The sequence below is a fragment of the Peromyscus californicus genome, unplaced genomic scaffold, assembly GCF_007827085.1.
Source record: "Peromyscus californicus insignis strain IS unplaced genomic scaffold, ASM782708v3 Scaffold_3__1_contigs__length_106647218, whole genome shotgun sequence".
NCBI lineage: Eukaryota > Metazoa > Chordata > Mammalia > Rodentia > Cricetidae > Peromyscus > Peromyscus californicus.
In genome coordinates, this window is record NW_026294551.1 from 18,023,179 (window position 1) to 18,048,640 (window position 25,462).

The 25,462-nt window shown below is 46.1% G+C and overlaps 1 protein-coding gene across 1 annotated transcript in view; it reads right to left on the reverse strand.

The window, feature by feature from the left end:
• Nucleotides 1-5,999: 5,999 nt before the first annotated feature.
• Nucleotides 6,000-25,462, reverse strand: part of Itgb3 (integrin subunit beta 3) — a 58,846-nt gene continuing 39,383 nt past the window's right edge. The window contains exons 11-15 of the mRNA XM_052758612.1: nucleotides 18,722-18,944; nucleotides 17,598-17,698; nucleotides 15,365-15,484; nucleotides 10,799-10,965; nucleotides 6,000-9,099 (exon numbers count right to left, since the gene is read on the reverse strand). Coding sequence (XP_052614572.1) covers nucleotides 9,034-9,099; nucleotides 10,799-10,965; nucleotides 15,365-15,484; nucleotides 17,598-17,698; nucleotides 18,722-18,944 — 677 coding nt within the window. The 3' untranslated portion in view covers nucleotides 6,000-9,033. The remainder of the gene's footprint in view (nucleotides 9,100-10,798; nucleotides 10,966-15,364; nucleotides 15,485-17,597; nucleotides 17,699-18,721; nucleotides 18,945-25,462) is intronic.

Consider the following 25,462-nt stretch of genomic DNA (forward strand, 5'->3'; position numbering starts at 1 on the left):
GGTAACACAAACAGTCCGCTAGGTCACTTCCTAATACATCATGGCTGCTTGGCTTCTATTTCCTCTACATCCCAGCCTACAGAAAAGGGAAAAGCCATGCTGTCCCCTTAAATGGTGTTACTAGAAGTCATGCACCTTCTTCATTTGCATCTTATTATCTAGATGGGCATGGATCATCTGGCTGTAAGACTAAGGAAAAATATGCTGGGGGACTATTAACAATGTCTCCATGATGATTACAATTGTCAGGAAACGCTAAGTCCAGCCCACGCCCATCAACATTTTTCCATTGACCATCCAAGTGACATTTACACACCCATCACTGACCCTTCCAAATCCTGCCAATTGTGCATTAGTCACTGAAAAGTCCAGCTAATATATTTTGTAAAAAAAAAATCATTGTGGAACTTTTTTGCTTAAATTCTTTTCAGAGTAGCCAAGGATGTAGCTCAGTTGGTCGAGTTTGTTTATAATGCGTAAAGCCCTGGGTTCAAATCCCAGCACTCAAGAGATGAAGGCTGGAGGATGAGAAGTTGAAGGCCATCCTAGGTTGTATAGTGATTTCAGAGTGGGCTACATGAAACTGTCTCAAAAACAAAAAGACCATGGGGCTGGACACATCTGGTCAAGACCGGAGTCTCCACTCACTGGCTAGCCTTCTGTTCTGTCATTTCTTTCCTTTTGTTCTGACCAGGCCCCTTGCCTTTGGTTGGTGCCACCCACATTCAAAGTGGGTCTTTCCCCTGTTTGCTGTGATGGGTAATTTTGGTTATTTATTTGACCAGATCTGAATTCAACTAAAACCTGCTTTGGGGTGGCCCTGTAAACCTACCTCCCAGAAGGATTAAGTGAGGGGGAGGGCCCTTCCCTGGAGTGAGTGGCACTTCCTCCATTGCCCAAATCTGAATTCTAAAAGAAAAGCTTTTGCTGTTGCCCACTTTTGCCCCTTGCTGGTGAGTGCATCCACTCGCTTGCAGCCAATGCTGCTGCCCATCCTTCACTGACATCAGAACCCAAATTCGTCAGCCTTCCAATGCAGACTGAAGACCGGCATCACTCCAGGACTCCAGGCCTTCAGCACCAGATTGTGACACTGCCACTGAGGCATCCAGCTTCTCGGACTGAGCAGCTAGTGTGTGTTCTCAGCCTTTTCAGTGCGCAGCAATTATTGGCCTACCCAGCATGCATTGTGTAAGCCAGCCTAATAAATGCCCTTTGTAATATATATTCATTCTATAGATTCCTCTAGTCCAGCAGTTCTCAACCTGTGGGTCTTGACCCCTTTGGGTTGAACAACCCTTTCGCAGAGCCCATCAGAAAACAAATATATTAACATCATGATTCATAACAGAAGCAAAATTACAGTTATGAAGTAGCAACGAAAATAAGTTTATGGTTGGGTATCACTGCAACACGAGGAACTGTATTAGTGTTTGCAGCATGAGGAAGGTTGAGAACCACTGCTCTAGACAATCCTAACACAGTTGCTGCTCCACACACCAATCACCTTGAGATGTGGACAGTAAAGAGCACATTCATGAAGTTTCATATAGAAATGAGGACTTTGTTGGAAATGGGATTGGAAGCCATTTGTGTTACATCCTGGCACACACACATACACACATATCCACACACATGCACACACATACACACATGTGCATACACACACACATGTTCACATATTGTCCATCCCCCCCCCCCACAAGGCATTGTATGAGACTGACTCTGAAGGTGATAAATTGTTTATCAGATAGGGAAAATCTCAAGACAGTAAACCACACCGGCGGTGCCTGGGTATCACCAGCTGAGCTAAGTTTTCAGAGAGATCTGGAGCAAGAAATAGAGCAGAGGAATAAACTTATTTGAAAGGCCTTGCTTTGAGAAGAGAGATCCCGATTGCTCTGTTGCACAGGACTTTGTAGGGACATTTCTCCATACTCAGCCATCCTGAACACCCAGAAGCACTGGCATCCTCCGTGGCATGCTGGTTTTTCAGGTATGCAAAGTGCAAATCTTGTGAAGTCAAGAAGGCTTCCTTCAGATTTGAAGGGGAGGCCTAAGGAGGTCAGGCAGTGTGTGCCAGGGTCACCCCTGGAGATAGTAATGCACATAGCTGTTTAAAAAAAAAAAAAAAAAAAGCCAGAGCTGCAGTGAAGACTAGGACGTTGGAGATGGCAGGAACGTAGACTCTTCTGAAGAAAGCTGTAGGCTTTCTAGACCCAGCCTACTAGAAGAGCCGTATGGGCTGCAAAGGACAAGGCCGCAGGGACAGGGCCGCCCAGCACATCATGGCTCACAACACCCCAGATGTAGGACGTAGAGCTACAGAATAGTTTGCCGTGCAAGGCAAAAGTCATGCTTTAGTCTCACTCTTTCTGTGCTCCAATTCCCCCACTTAAATTTGTATTTTTTAATTTCTGTGTGTGTGTGCGTGTGACGTGTGGACAGACAACTTTGTGGAGTTGCCTCTCTCCTTCCACCTTTCTCTGGGTTCCAGGGATTGAACTCAGGTGGTCAGGCTTACACGGCAAGCGCTTCACTCACTGCCCCAGACTCACCCCCATTGCAATAGTCAGAGGGGTATTAGGGAGGTGTTAGGATCAGAAAGTCTCTAGATCTAATCAACAGATTCACATTATATTATCAAATTGCAATAGATTCATAATTTGATGGCATTGAGGTGGTGAAAACTAGGAGGGCCTGGCTAGAGGAAGCAGGTCACAGGTGTATGCCTTTGAAAGACTATCTCATCCCCAGCCCTTCCTCTTTTCCTGTCTACCATGAAGAACAGTCTTCACCATGCCCTCCCACCACAGTGTTTCTGTCTTACCGAAAAGCAATGGGTCCAGCCAACCATGGGTTGAAACCTCAAAACCGTGACCTAAAATAACTCTTTCCTCTTGTATTTCTCTCAAGTGTTTGTCACAGAAACAATAACACAAAAATTCCATCCCTAGACATTTAGTTAACAAATGTCTAAATGTAAATGAGACAGAGAGACCCTCACAAGACCTCAGACAAGACTGGTCTCATTTAGGGTGATACACTTATAAACAAATCCCACAGGATTTCAGCATGAAATGATAGTCAGTGTCCACTCAAGAATTTTTTGTGATGTTGTATATTGTGTTGTCAAAATGTTTTTTGATTTATGTGTATGCATGTTTTGTCTGCATGTATGTCTGTACTCTGCATTCATGCCCAGTATCTGAGGAGGCCAAAAGAGGACATCAGATCCTCTGGGACTGGAGTTACAAACAATTGAGAGCCACCATGTCAGTGCTGGGAATTGAACCCTGGTCCTCTGGAACAGCAGTGGGTTCTCTTAACCATTGTGCCATCTCTTTGTCCCCAAATGTTTATTTCAAAGATTTTTTGGGGGGGACAGTGTCTCACTGTGTACCCTGCTGGCCTGGAACTTACAGAGCTCTGTCCTCTTCTGTTTCCCAAGTGCTGGGATTGAAGGCATGTATTATCATGCCCTCTCACAGGACTTTTTTAAATTACGCACAGGGAGGAGGGTATATGCACTTGAGTGCAGGTGCTCACAGTCTCCAGAAGATGGCAGCAGATCCTCAGAAATCAGAGTTACAGGTGCTGGTGTGGCCTTACTTGAGTGCTGGAACTGAATTTGTATCTTCTGCAAAAGCAATTATGCATTCTTAACCACTGACTATTTCTCCAGCCTCCCAAAATGTTCATTATGTAAAGAATTTATGAGGCAAAGAAAAATACTGTTGTAAGTATATCCTTATACTTGTTTGTCAGGAACCCCCATCTATTGCTTCTTTTAGTTTTTGTTGTTTTGTTTTATTTGTTTGTTTTTAAGGAACTTGTGGCTATGAAGAAACTCAAGAATTCCTAAATCAAAATGAATCAAAAGTTAATTTTCAGGGCTGGCAAGATGGTTCAGTGAGTAAAGGCACTTGCCACCAAACCCTGAGTTCAATCTTCAGGACCCAACTCCCACCAAGTTATCTTCTAATCTCAATCTCTCTCTCTCTCTCTCTCTCTCTCTCTCTCTCTCTCTCTCTCTCTCTCTCTCACACACACACACACACACACACACACACACACACACACACTCTCTCTCTCTCTCTCTCTCTCTCTATATATATATATATATATATATATATAATATTTTTTTTTAAATGTTTAAAGGGATTTTTCGTGTGAGTGAATATCTGGCTTTCTGAACCCATCCACCAATGAATGTCTGCAGTATAGTAACTGAACTAACTAATGATAAACTTCTATGCCAGGACACATACATACCATCAATGGCTCTGAAGTATTCTAACAGTTTTTCTCAAACAAGCATTCAGCAGAATCACTGGGAGGGCACGTTAAAACAGATTGCTGGACTCCACCCTCAAATTTTCCACTTTTTTTCCTTTTTTGAAAATAGATTATTTTCTTACATATCCTGATTACAGTTTCTCCTCCTAGTTCCTTCCCACCTCCCCTCCCATGCAGATCCACTCTCTTTCTGTCTTTAGGTTTCTAAGAGATAATAATAAAATACAGCAAGATAAAGTATCGTAAGATAAAACAAAGACTATCACATCGAAGTTGGACAAGACAAACCAACAGAAGGAAAAGAGCCCAAGAGAAGGCTCAGGAGTCAGAGACCCACCTGTTCACACACTCAGGAATCCCATATAAACACTAACCTGGAAGCTATCATAAACAGAGGACCCGGTACAGACCTGTGCAGGCCTTGTGCACGCTGCGTCCGTCTGTGAGTTCATATGAGCTTTGCTCATACTGATTTAGAGGCTCTTGTTTCCCTTGTGTCCTCCATCCTCTCTGGCTCTTATACTCTTTCTGCCCCCTCTTCCTTGGGGTCCCCTAAGCTCTGGGGGGAAGAGATCTGATGGCTGAGTATTCCAAGGTCTCTCACTCTCTGTGTAATGTCTGACTATGGGTCTCTGTATTCGTTCCCATCCCCTCAGATTTTGTTATTCAGTCCTTATATGACATATGACAGCATTTTATATATATGACAGTGGCCACATAAGATTATAACAGAGTTGAATTTTCTTATCACTTAGTGACATCGTAGTTATCATATATAAGCTCGTAAATGAACCTGTTGCTGTCAAAGTATAAAACATACAGTTGTATACAGTATTCAATACTTGATAATAGCTGTGTTGCTGGCTATGTATTTACCATACTATGCTTCAATCATTATTTTAGTGTGTACTCCTTCTATTTATTTTTTTAAAGGTTTACTGTGAAAAAGTATGTCTTGTTCCCCTGGCAGCTGCCTCTTATCTTTTGTTTACCATGTCTTATGACTGTATCACTAGGTCTTCTGACGTGACTCACTTGAACTCCCCAGATTTATGTGTCCACACTCCCACAACAGAACAACTCTACATTCCTCAGAACATATGAGAGAGTTTGGGATAAGACTTGTCAATTTTCATTTCTTGGTGTGTGTTTGTATGAGTGTGTCTGTCTGTCTGTCTGTGTCTGTATGTACATACATGTGTGTGCAGGTTCCCATGGTCACCAGAAAGGGAGTCTCTGGTGCTGGAGTTGCAGGTGGTTGGGAACTGAACTCCGGTCCTCTGAAAGAGCAGAAAGCATCCTTAACGACTGAACTGTCAACTTCATTTTTTAAACTTTCTAGGTGATACTGCTACTGTTGGTCCCAGGGCCACTCTGTGTCACCAGCCATTTTAAGTAGAAGTTAGGCATATAAATGGCCCTGAGAATAATTTGCCATGAAGCCTTCACTGGTTTGTGATTCCCACAGGCAAAGCCTAGGCTATGTTGACAAGTCTGTTCTGCTTTGTTTTCAAAAGTTCCTAAATAATCCCCATTTTAAGAAAAACAAAACCTTAGAAAGTAATGACCTTCTCATTTTGAAACTCTGGATTCCAGAGCTAGTTCCAGTTCCCACAGTTATCACGATTCTGTTACATTTGGAAACAGCGACACTCTTTGCACCCAGAGAAATCAGAAATAACAACACAGGAAGCATGGGGTAGCCTTAGGCCAATTCTTTTGGAAAGCACATTTAATTCCATTACACAACTCGGAGGAGGAGGTGTTGAGGAAGTCAGGAAGGTGCTTAAGTAATTCCAACCAGAAACTGACAAAGAGAAGTATCTTGGTGTTGTGGGCAACTTCAGAATATCTGGGAGAGAAACACGGACTCCAAAAGCAACAATGTGTCACACAGGCATGTTCCATTGACTCCAAATGCAACAATGTATCACACAGGCATGGTCCATTTCCTATTACCATCCTCAGACACGGAGACCGGACAGAAATTACCTGTAAAAGAACAGGGCACAATCTCTCTGTGCCGGATTGCTCAATGCCAGAACAATTTTAGATAGTCACTCTCATGATACCAAACGGACTGTTCCTCGGCCTCTGGTGAAAACAGCTCCAGGTATCCCCATGTACTGCTGAACATTGCTGGTCCTCAAGAACCATAAGCCTCATTCCAGAAACAGACAAGATCCCCACTCACCTTTTCATCCTTTTAATACATTTTCTTCTTCCTCTGATAGTTTTCTCATCTAAATCATCTTCTCTAAAGAAAATCCCACTCTATTCTCATGGGCTCTGCCTCAGTAGCTAAAGGTTACAGTGAATATCTAAACTTCTTAGATCCATGATCATCCTTCACAGTCCCTCATTTATCCCTCTGCCATATTCCTATTTCCTAACCCTAGAGTCACTCAAGGACAGGACAGGACAGTCATTGGTTTATTCCTGTTCCAGCCACTAACACCTGGGCCAGCCACTCCTTACTGATGGTCTTCCCCGATACGAAGATGCAAATGTATGCAGAGTGAACAAGAAATAACTAATGGGATGATAACCAAGTGCTACATTAGATGCACCCATTAACAAACGGTTCTGAGAAAGAATGAGACTCACTGAGATGTTATGAGAATGACATCCACTCGTAAAAACCAAGGAAATTCAGATTTCTCAAAACTGAAAGACAAACACTAGCAACAGCAACACACACATGCACACACACATACACACAATAAATGTTTTTAGTACTGAGAATCAAACCCTGGGCATTCCATAAGCATTCTACCACTGAGCAACATCCCAGTCCCCTTATACACACACAGTATCTTGGCTGCATGCTTGATACCATGTGCAATCTCAGCATCTTTGGATGTTGATACTAAAGCTGGAACTATAACTCAATTGGTAGTGTTCTTGCCTAGCATGTGTGAAGTCCCAGGTTCTATTCCCAGCACCTCATAAATCAGGCATGATAGCACATGCCTGCAATTCTAGCACCTGAGAGGTGGCAGCAAATAGGGTCGGAAGTTCAAGTCATCCTTTGTCACACAGCAAGTTTAAGGCCATCCTGGGTTACATAAGACCCTGTCTTTCAAAAAAGTTAAAAGAATATTGACACTTGAAATAACCTTCCAAGTACCTGGTCCAAATTCATTACTTTTCAGACTAGAAAACTGAACTCCAGAGAAAAGAAAGTGGCTTTCTTTTAACATAAAAAAAAATTTTAGCTGCAACCCTGAGGCCAAGACTCAGACTTTCTGATCATTAAGAACACTGTTAGAGGTCTCTTTTCTTTAGGTGGTGGGCGTTTTAACGCCCTCCTTATGAAAGGTTCAATATGTCCACATACCCATCCTCACATGCTTCCAGGAAGAGGGAGCCCCGTAGGGACGCAGAAATGGAGTGGCAAATTACTAAGAATGATGCCACAAGGGAGTGCCAGTATCCCACAGAGTCTGTGGGTTTTTATGCTCTCCCTTGTCATCATATAAAGTTACAAATATAATAATGCAAGTATGTTCCTATACATGCTCCTTTACAGTGAGTGAACCTCATCATCGTTTTTGGTGTCCCCAGAGAGAATAAAATAAAATTGCACTTGCGGCCTCCCAGATTAAAGGCTTGTCCAACCCAGAGGAGAACAGGCCACACACACAGATCCGACTGGCCGATCGTTCTTCCCAGCACTTTGCTCAGCAGACTAATGGGAATGACCCCTTCACAAGACACCCAAGAGGTAGCTAAAGACAATCACCCCCACGGATGGGTGTAGCGCACAGAGGCAAGGGATGAGGTGTGTGGAGGTGCCTGGGAAGAGGAGCAGAAGACCTGGAGAGTGGGGCTAGACCTCTAGTTCTGATCATAGCACTCTCCCCTGAGGGGAAAGCATTTGGTCATCTCCTCAGTGCAGAGCAAAGTCTGTAACAATGAGAATGCGGAAGTAGGAGGTAAGAGATGGTGTCAACGACGACGTAACAGTAACACTTCTACACAAATCTCAAGGGAAGAATGACTGCGATTATGAACTTAGAGGTGCTGGCACATCCCCCAGGCCATGCATGACCCCTGAGTGGCCCTGACATCTTCATGCTCAATAGGCCAAAGAGCCAGGTGTCCAGGACTTTCCTTATGAAAAAACCAAAGCGAGGTGATGGCGAAAGACGCAGGCAGCTCTTGAGGACTCGATTCTCCCGACTCCACCTCCAGCCTGAGGGAGGAGAGGTGGGCAGAGGCACAAATGATACAGCTGGTCTCCAAAGCCAAGCAGTTTCTACCGTGGCCATGGACAGGCCCAAGAACCAGAACCTTACAAACTCAGTGGAGAGCCGAGACTTGGCATCGCTTCCTCTGGAAGGAAGCTCCCCAGCTGCCCCCTTCTCCTCTGGGAGAACGGCCTGACAAGGCAAGCTAGCTTCTCAGAGGTCATGAAGAGCACCTGCTCAGCATCATGAGTTCCCCTCAAGCTAAGCAGGAAGAATCCCTTCAGGAGGGATTCTGAGGACAAAGGCTGTGGAGCTCTGCCTAAAGGGACACATCACACATTTTAAATTACACATTTCCCCACACTCAACTCATACATATACATACACACAGAGACACACTCCCACATACTGACATTTTCCCAGCCCATCCCAATCCAAACCCCTAATCCCACCCACAAATACTGTCCCCTGTAAACATGATGGCAGAGACTCCCACAATCCTGGCCTAATCTGACAATGATCTAAGGATGACGTCTTCTCATTAAGTGCCCCGGTAGGTGATGTTGGTGAAGGTGGAGGTGGCCTCTTTATACAGTGGGTTGTTTGCCTGCAAAAAGAACAGAAGAGAATCTCACAGTCAGTTCTTTACACTGCCTTACCCTCAACAGTTGAATTTCATCTGAGAATTTTGCCCGACATCCTTCTCTAGAGCGAACTGTCAAAAGCAGCCAGTGCTCACATTTACACTTTTGCTTTGAGGATGGGACTAGACGGAAATAAGAAGAGGAGAGATGGTGTGGTGCTAGTCCACTGCTATCTCTAAGGGTTTTTTATTCAGCCCATAACTGTTGGTAGTGGGTACCCAGTTGGTCTTGGCAGTCCCAAAATAATGTGCCATTTTACCCCATCTCTCCTAGTCCTTCTTCTCTCCCTGCTCTTTCTTTTCCTTCATCAAGGCAGTGCCAGGCAATGTGAGCCAGAAAGGAAAACGTAGGTGGGGCTAGAACACAGAGTCCAGCTTTTGCTGAAATAATTCTTAACTTGTCCTATTTCTTGAATCAATTGCTACCCACAAACCTGTTGTGTGCTCAGGAAAACAGAAGGCCTTCACTGGGTTTCTAAAATCATTTCCCAACAAAAAGTGATGAATCCCCCATTAATAGTAGTTCGAGAAATTTAGGACATTCTTTGGTCCCTTGGTGGCTCAAAATGTTCTGCACAGTCCCAACAGAAACATCTCTGCTTCTTGGGTCCAGTGGATACAAAGTTTGGGGTCACCAGGAACAAGGTTTCAGCCTGACCCTGGATGCTGTAGAATCAAATGGTCACTTGGTAGGTCCAGGGAAAATAAAGTGAACAAAAGGAGAATGGACTGAAATTCAATGTACAGATGGTTCTCAAAAAAAAAAAAAAATGCTCATTGGATAGGCTGGCGAGCTGGCACAGCATGGGGAAAGCTGCTGAGTTCGGTCCTCAGAACCCACAGGGAAGAAGAACCGACTCCTGCAAGTTATCCCCTGACCTCTGCACAAATGCCATGGCATGTGAGCACACACACACACACACACACACACACACACATACACACATTTTTAAAACACGCTCATTTGGGTGGATTAAATCAGGATAAACTGCATTCTGGGTCCCCCAGAGAATCCCTGTCTGGAAGCTACCACTTCTCATTTGCAGAAAAGAAGAGGATGAAGTAAATAGATACACTGCCACTACATCTATGAGTTTGTCCCCGACAGTGATTCCTGGAGTCACCTAACTCCTTTCTGCATCAGGAAAGCTACTTTAATTCTCTGCTCTCAGCCTCCTTAACTATAGAATGAGGATGATAATGCTGTCCATCAAAGGGGCTGTTACAGAGATAAAACAAAGTAAGGTATCACAAGCATTTAGAATAGCTCTTGGTATACAATCTTCAGTAAATGTTAGCTATTCTGTCACTTTCTATTAATGTTTAAACTTCAGACTTCCTTACCACTGTACGGTATGTCCTACGTTCGTGATATAGATTTGTCCTGTCTCCCCCAACTGGAGGTGAGTTTCTCCCTTCACCATGATATCCTATGTGTGCGCACACAGGGATCATGACATGTGGTCACTGTGAGGCAGAGGATTTTAGGTGGTTTTCATGAAGTATAAGGACAAAAGGACAGTCGAACCATCTCCCAGCATCTAGAACAGAGGATAACTAGGGAACAACTGTCGGGGCTGACTCTGACCACAGTGAGCATCTGCTGCCTCGGGTTCTTGAACCAAAGACTTAAGAGAACACGAAGCACAGCACAGCCTCTTACTGTGTCCCACTTGGCTCTGGCTCGTTCTTCCTCGAACTTAGCAAATTCCTTCCGGTCATGGATGGTGATGAGTAGCTTCCAGATGAGAAGAGTAGCAAGACCGATGAGCAGAATGGCTCCCATCACTGACATCAGGACCACCAGGATGTCAGGACCCTTGGGACACTCTGGGAGGCAGAGGAAGAGAGCAGGAGTCACCAGACATGTCTAGGAATGAGGTCTTAACAAATGAACAGAGAACTGGAAATAAGACGATCAAAACAGTAATTTCATCACTTTTTAAAGGGGGACAGTCTTTAGGACGGCAATAATCGGCCCTGAGTGGTCTAAATCAGAGTTCTCAGGCTGAAGTTTACCAATTCCGTGCAAGTTCACCCAAGTGTACATTTAAAACTTAGTGGAGAGATGGCTCAGAGGCTAAGAGCACTTAATGAAATTTCAGAGAACCCACATTAAGTTCCCAGTACCCATATGGTGGCCCAGAACTGTCTATAACTCCAGACCACCTGACACCCTCTTCTCACCTCCCCTGGCATCCAGGCATGCATATGGTGCATATACCTACAGGCAGGCAAGTCACTCATACACATAAATCTCAAAAACAATTTAAAAAATTGATTTGGTGAGTGACTAAGCTTGGTGGTAAAGATCTTGCTATTTTCCACGAAGCCTTGGCCTCTATCCCTAGCACTACAAACACAGGGGCAGACAGACAGACAGATAAACAGACACACACACACACACACACACACACACACACACACACACACACACACACCCTTGTCCATACTAGAACATACCTTCCTATAGAGCAGCCACTGGCTAGAGGCGGGAGCAGCTGGCCCTTTTATATTCGGGACATTTGTTTTCTACTTCCCAGAGCCCTCTCTCTTTTCCCTCTCTCCCCTAAGCACAGGCAAAGTGACTTGTCCTCGGGTCTGTGCCACTGGGCATTCTGGAGCCAAGACCGCCTGGGTTTGAATACTGGCTTAATGCTTACTTTGCTTATCTGCCCTTCAATAAACTAACTTTTCTGGGTGTCTGTTTCCTGTTTCTCCATCTTTAAAATGGAACAACTACTCACACCCATTCAAGAGCTTGTGACGAGCAATGACTGAGCTAGACAGATTTAAAGAGCTCAGAACAGTGCCAGCACAAAGTTAGCTCCTCCACAAACACTCGATGCCCTTGTCACTGGTGGTGTTCTTATGCCTGGCCTTTTCACTTACTGCCCCATTGGCAATCAAGTCTCTTGCCCTGGTTCAGATATTTACATCTCTGAGAGCCAGATGCTCGGTGGCCTTCTCAGCATCCTTAGAGACCAGGATACCTGCCAGCCAGGGTAATATTTAGTCATCTAAAATCTTAACCCTATCGGAAGCCAACTTCTTCGTTCAACCCCAGACAACAACCAAAGCAGACAAGCTATGTCACCCCTTCATGGTCAGCTGATCATATTCTGTAGAGCTCAGCTTCCCATAAGCCTCAGGTGTCCAACAAGTGATCTCATACCGGCAACTTCCAGTGTGATGAAACCAGGTGTTTGTATATATGGATGTTGATGAGTCTAGAGAGGAAGTCACGCCCACTTTCCACTCTTATCTCCTTCTCTAAACAGACACCCTAGCTCACCACATACTACCCCAAAACAACCACTACCACAAACCACTCTGGCCATTTCCCAACCCACCAAATTATAACCTATCGATAATTAAGGGCTCCTGGAGAAAGCCTGTGTGGTTCTAGTGTCCAAATGACCAGGAGCAAAGGGCCCCAGTTCTTCTGGGAAAAGCAACTATGAATCCTTTGAAAGTCTGAGGTATAGGGCTGACCCTCAAACCTCAAAGTGAAAATTTTGCATGGTGGTCTGGGCAACACAGGTAGAATCCTAGAGAATAACAGCCCGTCATCACTAGGGGTGGAAGGCAAGAGATAATTCCAGGTGCCTCTGGAGGTCCCTCGCAACCACAGCAGTGGATCCACAGTGGTCCACACAAGCCTTGGAAGGGTTGGCAGATTTAGTAAACAAAAGCATAGGAAGTCTAGGTCGATCTGACTTCCAATAAACAAGTTACTATTTTAGTGTGTGTGTACTAAATACTGCATGGAACACACTGTGTTTTTTTCTGGCACCCTATCCATGAGTGAAGAGAGCCCAGTTCAGAGGCCTGTTCCATGTGGCTGAATCCATTTGGAAATATTCTTGATTGCCCTGCAGTGACTCACCCATTCAAAGAAAACATCTGCAAGGTCATGAGGTTGTGAAGAGAAAGAGAATAATCGCTTTCTAAGCTTCAGGACCCAGCTGCCCATGCTGTTCCAAGCTAGAATGTCTGGAAATAGTAGAGAGTTGGGTCAAAGGAGAGACAGAGCCAGGGCAATAGGAAATGTGGGCCCCTGGTTGAGGGTATGACTTGGACATACAACACTTGCACAAGGCCCTACGTTCTGCTTCCAGCACCACAAAGTCAACGGGCATTGTAGGTCACTAGACCTGGGGCTCCCATTTCCCAATGTGAAGAAATGGATGTAGTGGTGAAGAACGTGAGAAGTGATCCCCCAGGGTGGTTCGACCATCCCAGACGATCATCGTCTTTGCTCCCCATAACTATAGTAGATTCCAGTCTCAAAATCCCAAGTCAAATGATTTGGGTGAAGTATTCAACAGGAACACCAACAAAGACCATGTGACAAAGAGACAAACTAGTAGCAGAGCCAAAAGCAAAGACCGAATGCCTGCCTGAAACACAAAGGGATGGAGGTATTGCTGGGGCAGGGATGGGGAAAATCTACGCAGTGTGTAGAAGCTGTGGTCAAACCATAACAGATGTGCTCCTTCACACATCTGCAGGCTCCCTTTGTCCCTCCTACAACAGCTTTCCCTGGACCCTAAGTAAGATGAACATGATGCCCTTTCTATTTCTTAGTCTGTATATAAAGCATGAGAGGCCTAGGAAGGGCTGAGAAACTATCCCACATGAGAGCATCACACTCTCCTCACCCGAGATAACAGTATCCTAGGTACTCAAGTAGCTCCTATGGATTTTCCTGCCTCCACGGTCCCACCTTCATCCCCTTCCTTCCAAACGTAACCAAAATTTTGTAAGTAAAATTTTGAACCCCAGCACCACATAAAAACTAGATTTGATGGTTCATGCCAAACTCCAGCACTCAAGTGGAGGCAGGAAGATCAGAAGTTCAAGGTCATCCTCATAACAAAGTAAGTTTAGCCTAGGCTATATGAGATTCTCTCTCAAAAAAAAGTGTATGTATTAGAGCTTATTTAATTTAGTTCTTATGGAACTCCAATTGGTTCCCACAATGGCATACTGATATTTAAAAAAAATAAGGAAGCCTGGGCTTGGGTTGTAGCTCAGGGATAGAATGTATGCTTAGCATGTGCAAGCTCCTGGATTCACTTCCCATCACCGATAGAAAGAGTAAAGCTAATTTACAGTGTTGGATGGTTGGTCTGTGTGCAGCAGGACATACGCCTCTCGCTTCCAGGACTTGAAGGCAAACCCCTATTTTTGTAGTCTTTTTTGAACAGCCATTTATTTGAATGTGAGTGTGTGTGTATGCACACACATGCCACAGCATATGGAGGTCAGAGTAAAGCCTGTGTGAGTGGGTTCTCTTCTTCCACCATGTGGGGCCTAAGGATTGAACTGAGGTCCTCAGGCATGGTAGCAAGAACCTTTACCTGCTGAATCATCTCAGGCCCACGAGAACAAACACTCTTGAATGTTCAGGAAGACAGCCTTGAGTCAGTCCGCCAAACCCACCACTACATCTTGCCACAATGTTAGGCCTTCCACTGCACTGATGGGAAGGTTACTCATGGCCAACAGCCATCCCACAGCAGAACATACATCTGTACTGTAAGGTCCTAGAACTTAAATCCCTTACTCCTTGGCAACAACACCTGAAGAGACCCAGGCTGTATGTTACTCTTAGAGATAGTCATATTCACCTTCCTCCTCTCCTTAATTTTCTGTCTCCTCAATTAACAAGTCACTTTTATTTTAAGATTTCTTTTTAGTCAGGTGGTAGTGGCACACACCTTTAATCCCAGCAGGGAGGCAGAGGCAAGCCGATGTCTGAGTTCGAGGCCAGCCTGGTCTACAGAACAAGTTCCAGGATGGCCAGAACTACACAGAGAAACCCTGTCTCCAAATTTTTTTCAAAGTTTTTATTTTTATTTCTAATTATATGTGTATGTGTTTGAGTCTATGTCAGAGTATGTGTCTGAGGGCAGTGGACTGCAGAGGCCAGCCGAAGGGTGTCAGATCTCCTACAGCTGGAGTTACCTGTGGTTGTGAGCAACCTGATCTTGGTACTGGGAACCAAGCTCAGGTCCTCTGTGGGAGCATCAAGTGCTCTTAACCATTCAAGCCATCTCTCCAGCCCCAGTGAGCCACTTTCTTGCTAGTACTTAGTGAGATACCCCCTTGCCTCTTTGGCCTGTTCTGTTTGAAAAGGTTACAACTAGAAATTCCTGCCCAACAAGGTAGTCTCTTTCTCCCTAGGGCCAGGGCCAGGGCCAGGGCCTCGGGGCTCACTTACCTGGCTCTTCCACCACGTACAGGATGGCCCTTCCACTGGTGTCTTCATAGTACTGGAATCTGACCACACAGTCGTCCTCATTCTTGTAGGTACAATTCACTGCATTTTTGCCGGTATCCACTGACACAGGGAAGAGAGAAGACGGAGAATGAGAAACAGATCAAAATCCCACAAGATAAGAGCTTTTCCCAAACCCAGGTCATAGGACATCCGCCAAGTGTGCGACAGGAAACTGCCTGACGTTTAAGCAAGATGCCCAGGTTGGAGATCACGCCTGGCAATTGGCACTGAGTGGCCCTCGGTGATGAATGTTGTTTCTCGAGGGCCCTTTTTGGTTCTCCTCCCTCTAAATGGGGCACGCTGTAACAGTGCAGTCAGTCCGTTCTGATCCAAAGCCCGTCTCTACCACCCACCAGCTGTGACGCTGGCTGTGATCTGCCCTCATCATCTTCATCGGTGAAAGGAAACCGATGTCCCCCGCCTTGCGTGAGAACTGAATGGCTTCAAACAGTTGCTCACACACAGCAGGCTTCCCTTTCCCTCTCTTCCTTCCCCTGCTTCCCTGTTGCTTCTCAGTCCATTGATACAATCCTTCCAGTCCTTTCGCTTCTGTTTCCGATCTGGCACGCCTCTCCACAGCCACCCCCCTCCTCTCGGACTCCCATCATGCTTTGTAGGTTTCAGCCCTTCTCACTCTGAACCCTGCTAGAGTAACACTGTGGGTTACTCTCCACCAGGTGTGCTTTGCCGTATACCGATGGATGCAAACGGGCAAAACTGACAAGGGCTGCCTTAGAAAACCATTGATAACCAGTGGGCAAGCCCAGACAGGAAAAAGGGAAGCAGACACCGACGATACGTTAGCAACTGCCTGTTTCATGTCACTTAGCTCTCCCTGTAAGGTGGGAGCCATTGTTTTTCATTCCTACAAGAAGAAAAGTAGACTCAGTGAGGTCAGATACACACCCTTTCCTCCTGAGCTGATCACAGCAAGTCTAGTCTCCTCTGGAGGAAATACCACTTCCTCAACCCGGAATCACCCGGCTCACTGCAGACCTGGTTCTCTTACAACTCCCCTGCCCGAAGCTGTCTTCCGGTAGCTCTCACGTGAAGAGGCCCTTCCTGTCTGCATGGGCAATGGCTATCTGTGCAAAGATTGCTACCTCCTGGGCACCACCCAATCCCTGGCAACTCGGATAATGTATCATATATACTGAAAGCAGCAAAGATCATCTTTAAAGACAGCATGAAGTACAGGCCAGGATAACTGTAGGGAAGGATTTTGCTCCCCCTGTTTATACTTCTGTCTTAGTTCAGGGGGCTCTAGAAAGTCAAAAGAGCTTTAGGAGAGAAGGCATGATTACATATACATATCACTGAAGGTTTCTCTCCAAACCAACAAGCTGGAAGCAAAAGCCTGGGGATTATGTGACACTGTAAATAGATTTTGTGTTTTATTTTATGTATATGGGTATTTTGCCTGCATATGTATGTTTGTGCACCATGTATATGCAGTGTCCGTGGAGGTCAGAAGGGGGCATTGAATCCTCCAGAACTGGAGTTACAGATGGTTGCTAGCCACCATGTGGGTGCTGGTAACTGAACCCAGGTTCTCTGCAAGAGAAGCCAGTGCTCTAAACCACTGAGCCATCTCTCCAATGCCTTAACACTTTTTAAAAATAGTTTTTGGAGAACTGGACTTGTTCTGTAGCTCAGGCTGGCCTGGAACTCACTATTTTAGTCCAGGATGGCTTCAATGTCAAGATCCACCAGCTTCAGCTTCCTGCGGTGTAACAGGATCCTGAGTGACAGTGTTACTGGTATATGCCACCAGGTCCTGTTACTTACTCACCTTCTAAGCTAGGGGTGGCAGTCACAGATCCACACCTTGGTTTCTGCTTCTATAACATCTAGTATATCACCTTCCTCTCCTTTAAAGGTAAACTAAGAATTGTCTGATTTCTACAGCCTTTACAAGTTATACATAGGCTCTTGCTGAGTTTGGGACTCCAGGAAGCAGAAAGTGTGAGCTGCTGAACACATTTTCAAGGATGAAGGAGATTCTCAGGAAGCCAGCCTTCACCCTGTGCCTACTGCACATCAGGCCTGCACAGCGTTTCTGGAGGTGGGAACTACTCTTCCACTTTAGAGAAGGAAGTTGGCAGGTTCTGAGATGGAAATGGAACTATGTAAAGCCTGGATGTGTGAGACCCTTAAGACCTGCTGGACTTACTCAGCTCTGTCACAGGCTCGATGTCGTCTCGGCAGTAATGGCTGCAGGTGTTTTCTTCATGTAGGGTTCCCCGGTTGAACTTCTTACACTCCACACACTCCCTGGAGGAGAAAGGACACAGGAACTAAAGTAGAGGAAGAGCCCTAAGTATGCCACATAGCTGGAAATGACCATGGAGATTAGGATGAGGCCCTCCTTACCCACAGACAGGACCTGGCCAGCCAATCCTGGATCTGACAGTCTCACTGTAGAGCCTAATTGTCTTGAACTTGGTCCCCTTGCCTCAAGCTCCTGACTGCTGGGATTATAGGCTCAAATAGGCTTCATTACAGTTCAAGGGCTGTGATGGTGATAGTGGTGATGGTGATAATGGTGGTGGTAATGGTAGTGATGGTGGTGGTGGTGGTGGTGGTGGTGGTGATGGTGGTGGTGGTGGTGGTGGTGGTGGTGGTGGTGGTGGTGGTGATGGTCGTGATGGTGATGATGGTGGTGATGGTGGTAATGGTGGTGATGGTGGTGGTGGTGGTAGTCATAGTGACTCCTATCACTTCTGGGAGGTTTAAAGTCAGAACTGGTCATGTGATTTGAGAGTCCACTGAAAAATTAAAGTTCTATTCAAACACAGCTAAGAATTTCAAGACAGTGAAAATAGAGCACTAAGGCCAACATGAGGCTCTTTCTTCTAAGCACTGGGCTCTACCACAGCTCAAAATACATAACTGTGAACCTAGCCATGGCAGAGCCACAGACTTGGACTTCCAAACAGGGCAAGTCTGTACCAACAAAATGCCCATTTCACCTGAAGTCCACCATGACTTCAGCCCCTGCACCTCCCATAGGAATCAGAACATTGCATTGGAATGTTCTGTGATCCCCCTCCCAATGCAGAGGGATTCATGATTGCACTCTGGAAGAGGGCCTGCTCCAATTGGTACTATTTGGTCCCTGCATGGCTGGTACCACCTCCAACTTTCCCAAAGAAAGACATTCATGGAAAAAAGGAAAGTAGTCATTTGGCCGGAGCAAATTGTTCTCCAAGACAGATCCTCGAGAGTTGGGAGTTCTAGTACAAGGGCCCTCTTCCTTCTTCCGGCCTCCCAACTCTCTCCAAACTGTTCACTCACTTCTTAAATGAGCAGGCGTCTGGGCAAGTGGGACACTTCTCACAGGTGTCTCCATAGGAGCCTGGCTGGACGCAGACGCAGCTGCCACACTCACAGTTGCCCCGGCCGCTGCACAGCAGCCCGTTGCTGGACATGCAGGTGTCGGTGCGGGTCGTGCAGTTGCAGTAGAAGCCAGTCCAGTCTGAGTCACACACGCAGTCCCCACAGTTGCACTGGCCGTGGCCTACAAACAGAGCGCAGGACAGCAGACCAGCTGGTGAGAAGCCAATCCCATGACACCAGGCTACTATCATCCTGTTCTCCCAACCATACTAACAATGATCCTGCAGGTAAGTGGAGGAACTGGCTCACTGCCAGGAGAGCTTTACCCAGTAAAGACAGACAACAATTTAGACATCCCAAGGAGAAGGACCTAGAAAGCAAAGGAATATCTAGATCTGTGTCTCCCAGACTGCCTGCTTTTTTTCCTGTCCAGTTCTGAATCCCTCTTCCTTCTCTGCCAGCGTCAGTCTGAGGACTAGAGCCAGCTCTTTAACCCCAAGGGCTGGCCCAGCAAGAGTCCATAGCCTGTGCCCACGTAGGGCATTCAGGAACTTTGCCAGAGTAGCCTGGTGATGGTAAAAGGCTCCTCCAGCCCCTACACATGTCTCCTTTGACCTGACAACACTGCTCCCTCTCCAATGTGACTTGAAAGGCCACCCATCATTACCATTGCCTTCTCCCTGCTAAGTCAGACCCCAACACAGGTTCTGATTTGAACAAGCTAGCCCCTCCCACCAAAATAATGGGCCAGCCAACAAGCTCCATGGCCGTGTTTCTCAGACCAGCTAATTGTCATCCTCCAAGGTGAGAAGCAAGGCTCTGGGGAGAACTTGTGAGACAGGAAAGTGCACTGTGATGAGCGTGGAGGTGTGGAGAAATCCTGGTACAGCCTTGTGCCAATGCTACAAAGGGAAGGCACAGAGCATGCCCTGGGTATGCAGGTAGATGGGATAGGGTACCCAAGGGCCAGACAGAAGGCACTGGGAGCCTATAGTCAGCTAACAGAGCCAAGAAAGCACAGAGAACAAAGATAGCCTACCTTATAGCCTGCTGAGGGTCAGTATTGCTAAATAAATCCCATGAGTGCCATCAAGAGAAGGCAGCAGAAAACAAGAAAAGCTGGATGAAAAGAGGAGAGAGATTTTCCAAAGGTAAATAGCCATAAACTGGTTAGTGATGACCTCACATAGCCCAGAGGCCTCCACCAAACTTCCGCTGATCAATTGTTATCTCGGCCTCTCCACCCCAAAGCTGCAAAAACATTTACCATGATTAATTTCTGAAGTTGTAGGCATGGTTCAACAGCATCCAACCTACTAAAACAACCTGTCTTTTTCTCATATGTCTCCCATATGCTTGCATTTTGATCTAGTTGGTAATGTTTGAGAGATTCTAGAAATGTGAGAGGTGGGGCCTTGCTAGAAGAAATAGGTCACTGGGAGTCGGTCCTTGCAAGGGTATATCAGATATCAATTCCTGGCTTGCTTGCTGTGGAATAATCTTCTTATATACTGTAAAGATTTGTCACTTGAATTGGTTTAATAAAACTCTGATTGGTCAGTAGCCAGTCAGAAAGTATAGGTGGGGTGACCAAACTAAGGATGACGGGAAAGAGAAGGGCAGAGTCAGAGGAGTCACCAGCCAGACACAGAGGGAGCAGGAGATGAACGTGCCATGCTAATAAAGGTACCACCACGTGGCTGAGCATAAATAAGGAATATGGTTAGCTTAAAATGTAAGAACTAGTTAGTAATAAGCCTGAGCTATTAGCCAAGTACTTATAATTCATATAAGCCTCTGTGTATTTATTTGGGAATAGGCAGGCAGGAGAGAAATGTCTACTTACACTTGCTCTCTCTGCTTCCAGGTTGGCCACGAAGTGAGCAGCTCTCTCATGAAGTGAGAGTTCCTACTGTTATGCTGTCCTACCTAAGCATTTGGGACCAAGCAAACATAGACTGAACCCTCTAGAGCCATTAGCCAAATAACTCTTTTCCCCTTCACTTCTATCAGGTATTTTATAACAGCATTAGAAAAAATTAATACATCCTGTTGCCCCATGTCACTGGTTCTCAACCCTTTGGGGGTCACATATCAAATATCCTGCATATCAGATATTTACATTATGATTCGTAACAGTAGTAAAGTGACAGTTATGAAGTAGCAATGAAATAATTTCATGGTTGGGGGTCACCACAACATGAGGAACTGTATTAAAGGGTCACAGCATTAAAAAGTTTGAGAAAGAGTGCCCTATGCAGCTGAGAGCACAGTAAGGCAGCTTTGGAAAGCATTTAGAGAATTATATTACTTTCAAAAACCAAGGAAATGACTATCCCCAATGGAAGTTGTGCCACCAGTACTCATAGCAATGACAATAATGTCCATGGACATTTGCTGAGCATTCAATAAGTGCCAAGTACGTGTCATATTCTGTAGCGAGCTACCCTATTCATTTTTACCACAATCCCATAATGTCAGAAAGGTTATGTAACTTGTCCTGGGCCACAGCTTATAAACAGCAGAGTCAGGGCTCAGCCTTGAGTGACCACATATATTAGCCAACACTCTGAATTTATCCCCTTATTCTACACTGTTTCTGTGGTCTCCTGTTTCTGTTCATATTGTTCTTTTTACCTTTACCTCTGTGACTTTTCAAATCCCTATTCACCCTTCAGGCCCAACTCAAGTGCTCCTTCCTCCCATTAACTTTTTCTGACCTCTTCAGGTTGAGTCAACTGACTTCTCATGTGGTCCCCCAACACATTATGGCTGCTGATACATCCACCTTTATTCTATGGCCATTTGCTTGCTTATCAGTTTCTCTTTCCAAAGTATGAGCTTCTTAGTAGGAGATACCATGTCACTTAGTTTTATCATGAATAGAAACCACCATGAAATCTTTTATAGAGTAGGCAGACAGTTAATATTTGTTCATTCATCCATTTACTCAACAGATACTGACTGAACTTGTACCACATGCTGGGTACTGAAGATTCAGTGGGGAGCATGGCAGACAAGACTGTCCTACAAGGAATCTTACAATCTCATCAAATGCATGGAAAATACATGCATACATCAATTGTGCCCTGTGTTGTAGTATTACAGTGTTGTAAAGAGCCATCAGCCTTGGTGTAGAGGATCCCTTCGCTTCCCTGAGTGTAGGCTGGGAGGGAGCTTGGAGTGGGGCATCAGGCTGCTGAAAGGCAAGCTTTAACTCCCAATGTGATATCCCCCTAGTATTCACTTAACAGGAGTTTAAAAGCTGGCAATTAACCCTACAAGAAGTGTCTCATTCTCTAGAGCTTTGCATCAGGAAGAACTGGACGGATACTAAAAATGTGACTGTTAATCAGAGGAAAGACAAGGAACAAATATTGGTCTGGAAACCACATCAGTAGCTCCAAGAAGGTGAGGAGGGTGGCACAGGGCCGGACTCTGACAGTAACTAGGTCACACCAAGGCTGTCATTGGGCCACTGACTTTGGCCCTATGGATCCCTCTGCTCATGGCCCCGGCACCGTCCTCTCATAAACACATCATCATTCAAGACTCAAATGTGTAATTAAGACTCAGCAACATCACTGCCTTGAAAGAAATATATGTTTCTTAGAACAGATGGGCCAGTTGTGGTTGGCCTGTAGGTTATGCTAAAGAGACAGAGGCAGAAAGATCACAAGGTCAAGGCCAGCCTAGGCTATACACTGGGGCTGGAGAGATGGCTCAGCAGTCAAGAGCACTGGTTGCTCTTCCAGTAGACCAGAGTTGGAGTCCTAGCACCCACAGGGTGGCTAACAACTGTCTGTAACTCCAATGCTAGCGGATGCAATGCCCTCTTCTGGCCTCCACAGGCACAGCATGCACAAGGTATACAGACATACATGCAGGCAGAGCACCCATACATATTTTTAAAAACTGACGCTAGAGACGGCTCAGCAGTTAAGAAAACTGGCTGCTCTTCCAGAGGACCCAGGTTCAATTCCCAGCATTGACATGGCAGCTCACAAGTGTCTGTAACTCCACCTCCAATTGATTTGACAACCTCACACAGGCATACATGCAGGCAAAACACCAATGCACATAAAATAAAAATAAATATATCATTTTAAAAAAAATAGCTGGGTGGTAGTGGCACATGTCTTTAATCCCAGCACTCGGGGGCAGAGGCAAGTGGGTCTCTGTGAGTTTGAGGCCAGCCTGTTCTACAGAGCTAGTTCCAGGACAGCCAGGGCTACACAAAGAAACCATGCCTTGAAAATCCTAAATAAATAAATAAACATTTTTAATTAAGAACAGAAGATTGGACCAGAAGCAAGATGTTCAGGGATATCTAGAGTTGGGGGGTGGGGGGTTTCTGGCAGGAAAGCTTGGAACCAGAACGACTTTAAGTCTTGAGGCTGGGTTCTTTAGAAGCATGGTTATGGTTAGGATCTTCTTTACTGGGGAAAAGGGAGGGAGGAAGAGAAGAATGGTCAACACCAGCTAGGCTTGGGAAATAGTAAAGGGCTTGCCACAGAGGCCAGAGGATCTGAGCTGTATCCCCAGCACCCATGTAAAAAGCCAGATGTGCCGGCACATACGTGTAAACCCAACACAGGAAGGCAGAGATGGGAAGAGGCCCAGGGCTCACTTACTCACACACTCCAGGTCCCACACACTCCAGGTCCCAGTGGGAGACCCTGTCTCAGTAAGCAAGGTAGACAGTTCCTGAGGAATGGCACTCAGGGTGATCATCTGACTTCCATACAGGCATGCTTGTACATGCTTGCACACACACACACACACACACACACACACACACACACACACACACACAGCAGGTATGTGGTCTAAGTTAGAAACTCCCTTCAGCCTGAATCCATGGAGAGTTTGGAAGTATGAAGGGCACCACAGAGCTAGACCTACTTTGAGGAAAAGGAAATGCCCTTGTAGAAACCTTTCTTCACCAGTCATTGGTGAAGTCTGAAGGCAAGGCTATTCCTGTCAGCTCCAAAGAAAGGCAACTGTGAGCTATAATCAGTCAACTCTCCGGACAGCAGCTGGGGGTGGGTATGCCAGACAGCAGAATGAACCCCATGGTGTCCACTAGCCTTTGCTTTTAACCAGGGTTCCTGGATGGGGAAAGAAGGAGGCCACAGAGGCCTGGCAGCACTCATAAGAGGCCCGGCCTCCGCAGAACCCTTGTCCCACAGTGTTTCCTTTGTGAGGCAAAACAAAGTGATCTTTGACAAGATGATCTGCCGGGCCAGCCCGAGAGTGATGTTGGGAATGGAAGTGGGTAGCCGGAGCCAGCAGGCTGACCCCAAGCTGTGGCAGAGTCAGCCCTTAAAAGGAAACCACAGTGTAGTAAGTAATGTCACAGCGTTGGCATCTCTTCAGCCAAAGGGGGGCTGGGCTGGGTTCACAGGAAAGCCAGGGGAGGGAGCAAGAAAAGAGAGTGGAGGAGGAGGAGGAGGGTTTCGGTCAGAGGGTATGTGATTACTCTCCCCGCAAAGCCAGACTTCCATGACTCATGACTTCACTCCTTTCCTGTGTGAACCAGTCTTCCTTGGAGCTCCAGCAGACAAGACCACCTCCATGAAACTGCCCAGGATTCCCCTACCCATGAGTCTCTCTCTGGGGACTCTCGGCAGACATCTCATTTCCGGTTTCTAGCAGGTTGTGACTCCTAATGCAAAAGACACTTTGGTATATCACTAAACAGTAAAATTGTCTGTTGACACCTGTTCCTTCCATGTGGTTACAGGACAGGGCCTAGCCCGCAGATGAAGCCTATCTGTGTGTAGCAGGTGGGAAAGAACCTGAGGAGAAGGACTCATTTCCTGTCTCCCTGCTGTCTGAAGTAGAAGGGGAGCAGGTTAGAGGTGTGAGCAAGTAGGGAGGAGCAGACCGGGAGCCACCTGCAATGCTCAGAGCTCTCAGGCTCACAGAGTCACAGCACTCCTGCCCCGTGATCCCCACAAGGCAGGCGTCAGAGGAGAGGGATACTTATGGGCTGGCCATAGCTCTGAGAGGTCAGGAATCGCGCACAACCCCTCATTCACCCATATGAACCAAATGTCAGCACAATGCCAAGTGCTCCACGACCACGGGCCTCTAAGGATGTGGTAACAGTGTCACAAGAGCAAGACATGAAGCTGGATGGGCACCAGATACCCTGGTAAGAAGCAGTAAAATGGGTGCCACAGCCAAATGAGTCCCCTGGGCGGGTTAGAACGGAACCCATAGGACCAGGTATTTCTACACCTTAGGGGGTGGGAATTGCTGAGGCTCTGTGGGGTTAGCAGCCAAAAACAACACACTCTGGCTGGGATCCTTCCCGCAGACCTCACGCTAGACCAGAACCAATCAGCCCTGGAGGAGTGAAGGGGCCCAGAGGCCCTTCTGTAGGCCTTTCCAAGGGCAACCCACCCAGCATTCCCAGCTTGCTCCTTTGGGTGCATCTTTGGTAATATGAACATGACAGAAACACTATTAAATATTCAAATGACCTGAAACCCCTGCCTCACCCTAGTTCAAACTGCTCATGTGTGCCTGTTCTCATCATTGGGGCCCTGATCTCTCTCCACTACTTTAGCTAATAGTGATACCACGCTCCCCCAAGCCCTTTCTCAAAACTTGGCATAACTGAAGTCAACAATGGCACAGATCAGAAAAGGTATCTTTTTTTGTGTTTGCGGTCATATGTCCTGTGTTTTT